Raw genomic sequence first — 5,361 nt, 5'->3', positions numbered from 1 at the left:
CATCTCAGCTGGACTTTCTTTCCCCCGTGGCTATTCATTATGTTCTTTAATATGCGAAAGCTGATTTTTTTCTACGTGGGATTATGTACGTTTCTACATGTTGTGGGAGCTTTCTGGGCCTTCTGTTACTGTCTTTTTGCCCTTACAGATTTAAATCGGCCACAGTAAAAGAATGCATCCATGCTATACTGAAGGAGAAACTGGCCAATGTACAGTACATCCCAGAAGAAATGCCTCAGCTTACAAAGTCTTTATCAGAGATAATAAAAGACAGACTGAAAGGTAAGGAGGTTTGCTGGGGTCGTTGTTTCTTTTCTTACTGTGTCCTCTCCCTTTGGCAAAATCCCTCTTTCCTCCTTTATTCTTGAAACAATTCCTTCCCTTTTAACTGACTCGAGTCTACTGTTATGAAACGATCTGGCCTATATACGTATGTTCTTTGCCTGCGGGACTAGAGACCTGTTTCAAACAGACAAGATTTGTTTTCGTACAGACTGGCTGGTGTGGAATGTGAGCCTTAGCGGGGCCGCGGCAGGGAAAGAAGATGCATTAGAGAGAAGGAAGAATTGATGCTTCATTGCTTCTTGCTTCAATAAACTGCTTTTTTTCTGCTGCAAATTAGATCAGAGTGGAATAGCAGGGAGATGGCCCCACAGGAGCAGCGAAGGGGGAGAGAGTTAGGAGCCCAGTGAGCCAAGGAGGGGTGTGATGACAGCCTTACAGCACTGGAAAAAGGTCGTGGTGTTGCTGCGCAGGATGCCCTCCAGCATCTTTCAGTTCAAGAACTAAACTTCAGGTTCCGACAGGTGTTTTCTGTGTTCAGTGCTGGAACAAGTACATAGGTGCGAGCTGCTATGGTCATGTTTTTTTTGCCTGCTTCTCAGGGACAGGCTGGTGCTCCATCTGCTGGGCTGGCCTGACGTGGTGGCACAGGGACCCTCACCCTCCGCAGGAACTGTGGATTTATGCTGCTCCCAGAGTTATGTATTTGCTTTGAAACCAGCAGCTGCTGTAGTCCCTGCACGTGTTGATGCTGAGCTAACACACACAGAGCTTGGCTTCAGTACTCTATAAACAGACCGGCAGTAGCCTGAAGCGAGACTGGCCCAGTGTAGACATGGTGGATGTTTCCAGACTCAGCATGTTATCTTCAATCCTCCAGTGGAAACAGGGCTCTGGATTCTTCCCAGGATGCCGATTTGTTGAAGACAAGGCATTAGCATCTATATTTTATTTTAAACATGCTTGTTGTGATTTGGCTTCTGGAACATTGTCATGGCCTGATTGGATGTGGCCTGTGCCCCAAAGGTATTTATTTACTGTTGCAAAACAACTGCGTATCTTTGCGGGCACATAATGTAGACCTGCGTATGCTTTTATGTGGCCTTTTATCCCGGCTCAGAAGCAAAGGAAACACCTATGTGGCAGAAAAATCTCAGCAATACCTTTGCATGAGAACTGTTTTAAAATAAGCCAATTTTTTTCAACTTGGATTTTGCCCACCAGCAGCCTTATTTACATCCTTTCCGTGTGTTCAGTTCTTGAAAGTTGTCAGGGTAGAACGCTGACATACAGAGTGGCTGTTCAGGGGTGCCGTCAGCCTCAGGTGCATCTTTTGACAGCTGACAGCTGCCCTGTTCACCCTTTAACTCCAACATTGACCTAGGTACTCTGTACCTGTGTCAATGACACCACAAGGCAGTCTGTCTGCTCTGCCAACTGCATGGATTGGTACAGGACACTTGCTTTATAACCAGAAATCTTTAGCCTTCTGGGTCCTGTCTCGTGCTCATATTTTAAACAAGTTGTTGTCCTCACTATTTTTTTTTCTCTCTCCAGAGGAGGGATTTGACAGGTACAAAATGGTGGTGCAGGTTGTGATTGGAGAGCAGAGAGGAGAAGGAGTGAAGTAAGTTTTGCATCTTCTGATTGTATTTCTATAATTTTTGTTGGGTTTGGGTGGTTTGGTTTTTTTTCATTTGGAAGCTGCTTTGAACTTTCTTAGGTACACAGATCTCTCTCCAGATGACAAAGTGTAAAGCACTTCCTTTTCTCTTTAAGTGTCAAGTGAGGGCTGGGGTTGTGGCTGATTGAATTACCCAGTGATAACTGGCTGCAGGGTGGTTCTTAGCAAGCTGAGATGCTGAAAAGCATTTGAGGAGCCTTGCAGAAAGGCATTTTACGCTGTATTTATGATGAACTAGATCACACACTCAGTCCATTCTCAAGGCCCTGATGGAGCACATGGTAACTCACTTCTGTCTAAAGACAGGTTTCCTTAACTACTTCATTTCCATTTAATCCCCCCAGGTGGGCAATGTGCAGAAGTTTGAAGCTTCTATAATCCCCATGCAATCCTGTCATGGGAACCCAGCCAACTGTGGGTGCTGAGCACTTGCAATCTAGCTCCAGGTGCCTGCAACCAGACAAAAGAATTCCTCTTGGCTGCAGTAGTGGGCTGTAGCTTTCCATTACTAGTGAGTACAAAAGAGAACAACCCACAAGGTTTATGTGCTTTATCTGCTAGGCTTATCTTTATTATTGTGCCTGGTACTCCTGAAGAAGATAAGTGCAGCAGAGCTGTAATCAGTTCTGGAGGTCAGGAAGGAATGTCTGTACCTGCTGCTCAGGCTTTTGTCAGAAGTGTCTGGCTGCAGGCAGACTGTTCTAGAAGGTGGTCTGATTTGGAATGTGAAGCCCAGCAACACTGACAGAGGAATTGAGGAAATTCTCTAGCTTGCAACAGGCAGAAGGCGACTGAAGCATGATCACTAACATCCGTAATGCAAAATACTGGGTCACTGGGTATTCCAGAGACAGGGTAGAATATTGGACTGGGGTGGGGGTGGAAAAAAGGGGGCAGAATAACCCTGAAGGTTAATATAATAGGAAAAAAAGGATAAAATTCAACAGTCTTATTGTCCTAAGTCATATACATGTAGGGACTAGGAACAACATGCTGTGCCACGAACAGGGATCCTGTCAGCTGCGACTGACTGGGTCAGGCAGGGAGCTGAGCATTTGAAGCAGAGAAGGAGCATCAGTGGTATTAGACAAGGCAGCCACAAGGTCTCATCCATAATATCCTGTTATGGTCTGGTCGCTTGCCTTCAAGGCAGGGCTTGGACTGAAGCAGGAGTAGAAAAAGGCCAGTGGGATGGTCAGGGAACAGAGTGTAGATACATAAGGACTAGAAGAGCTTAGCCCGTGGTCTAGTAACATGACATCTGCCAAGGAATACGATAGCTCCCTATAAATAAGTTGGGAGTACGTACCCCAAGGGTGCAGGAGGTGAAGGACAAGAACAAATACGCTAAATTAGCCACGGATACGCATAGGCCAGAAGTCAAAGATTCTTAAGCACTGTAGCAATGAGGTTTCAAGCCCTGCTGCAGAGTGGAGCTGGCAGGGTTGGTAGCTGGTAAGAAGATTGAGCTTATTCCACATATAGAGGGGCTTATGGCATGCAGTGGAATTCAGCAGCGGGCATCTAGGCTCAGGGTTCAGGAGAAGGCTTCCCATATCCTTTATGTTTAAAAGAAGCTCAGTTTGCTTTTTGAGGAAAATATCTGTGATCACTTAGGTCCTTACACATGAACCCTGTGGGTAATGGCTCTGCTCTGTCTCCTTTGTGTAGTATGGCTGCGCGATGTTTCTGGGATGCTGACACCGACAGCTATGCTCACGATGTGTTCATGAATGTAAGTACCGTGGGAAAGTCTAAAGCTACTTGCTTTTGTGTGAGAGGCAGGCTTACCTTAAATACGGAGCAGAAAAATAACCCAGCCCTTAGAAGGAAGGAACTGAGACTATTGAAACAGTATGACTTACATCCTCATTCACAAAACATACTTAGGTATAATAGCCAACACAGTAAAACTTATTTCCTGAGCGGGTCATAGAGTATTGTACAGAAGTCACTCTCGTCACCCCATTGTACAGGTGAGGAGAGGAAGCACAAGAGATAAAGTCTTTATTACATGCTTTGCTGAACTGCTGTCGTGGAGTATGACTGGAATCCAGGACTGAGCAGAAGTCAAGGGTTTATTTTATTATTATCTTAAACTGACGCCTAGACACACGCGGGTGTGTGGATGGAGTAAAGTGAGTCTGACATCCAGGCACACTGACGTGGGTTGTACAAGTGAGGTGAATAAGAAACTCGCTGAGAGACAGAGAATTGCAATAGATTCCAGTGTAAGGCGATGCTCTGGGCTGGATGTTCCCTTGGGTTAGCCCTTCCCGTTAGGCTAGCAGAGAGCTTCCTTTACTAACCTGCAGCCTTTCTCTGCTTTCTCCAGGACAGTCTTTTTTGTGTGGTGGCTGCGTTTGGCTGCTTCTACTATTGAAGGTGGTAAACGTTGCACAGGAGGACAGAGGTGGGGGAGAACGCTTTAGTGTATTTTTTTTTTGTTGAAGTGCACAAAAGCATCACGTTCTCTGGTACCTAACAAGGCAACAGCTCTGCAAAGCATGTCCTACACCTCTTCCACACACTACAACATTCCTTCTTCCTTGTGGATATCGATCTAGTTTTAAGCACAATATTATTATGTCCTTTATTTAAATTACCCTTTGTCCTTATGAGTGTGTTGGTTTTGTCTGGAAGAAAAAGTGCATGGATGATAGCTGTTGTTTGTAAGGCAAGCTCAACGGTCATCCTGAAAGGGTTCTGTTGCTTTTATTTTTGGTAACTGCCTGAAATGAATGAAATATTTATAAGAAATGTAGCATAATAAATCTATGTATTTAATATTTCCTCTCCTGTGGGTTGATCCTTGCTGTTTCCTTTTTATCCTTTTCCTCCACTCTGTGAGGTGCACCTAACCTTGGCTGCTTGTCTGTGTTTCTGGGTGAGGGTTTTCTGAGGAATCTTTGTAAATTAACCCATAAAGTCAATTTTAAATTCTAATTACCCAGATTTGTTCCTGTGACCTCCTGATGGGAGATCAGGGCGGTGAATCCCAGCTGCGTCACACGAGATGATATTAAGTGATAGGAAGGCAAGGTATTTAGGACATGGGGTCATGCCACCAGCCTGCACACCCCACTGACTGCTGAAACTCCTCCCCGCTGTAACTCCTCATTAGTTTGGTGCAATTTGGCACCCATGGACACAGAGTAATCGCTGCTTGTTGCACTCTTCAGCAGACACTGCAGTGCTTTCTCAGTCTCTGCCTCTCTGTAATTGTTCTGGGATATGAGGGTGGGTGTTTGGAGGCCAAATTTGTATTCCAGCCTCAGAAAGGAGCAGTAGAAAAGGCTGCTGTAGGTCAGAAAAGGAGTGCAAAAGTCTCTCCTCTTCCAAAAAGTTGGAGGATCAGGGACTGGCGATGGCTGTTATCTCTGTGCTGACTGAGG

General features: G+C 45.3%; 1 protein-coding gene across 1 annotated transcript; it reads left to right on the top strand.

Moving 5' to 3' along the window:
- Positions 1–148: 148 nt before the first annotated feature.
- TCTEX1D2 (Tctex1 domain containing 2) lies at positions 149–4,411 on the top strand (the record flags this gene model as incomplete). The annotated part of the gene is made up of 4 exons (XM_010149099.1): positions 149–282; positions 1,840–1,909; positions 3,638–3,701; positions 4,302–4,411. Coding segments are annotated over 4 exons (316 nt in total), but the record flags the coding sequence as incomplete, so codon positions are not given.
- Between the last annotated feature and the right edge of the window lie 950 nt (positions 4,412–5,361).

The sequence above is a fragment of the Eurypyga helias genome, unplaced genomic scaffold, assembly GCF_000690775.1.
Source record: "Eurypyga helias isolate BGI_N326 unplaced genomic scaffold, ASM69077v1 scaffold38833, whole genome shotgun sequence".
Classification (NCBI taxonomy): Eukaryota; Metazoa; Chordata; class Aves; order Eurypygiformes; family Eurypygidae; genus Eurypyga; species Eurypyga helias.
This window is presented reverse-complemented; position numbering and strand designations above follow the sequence as displayed.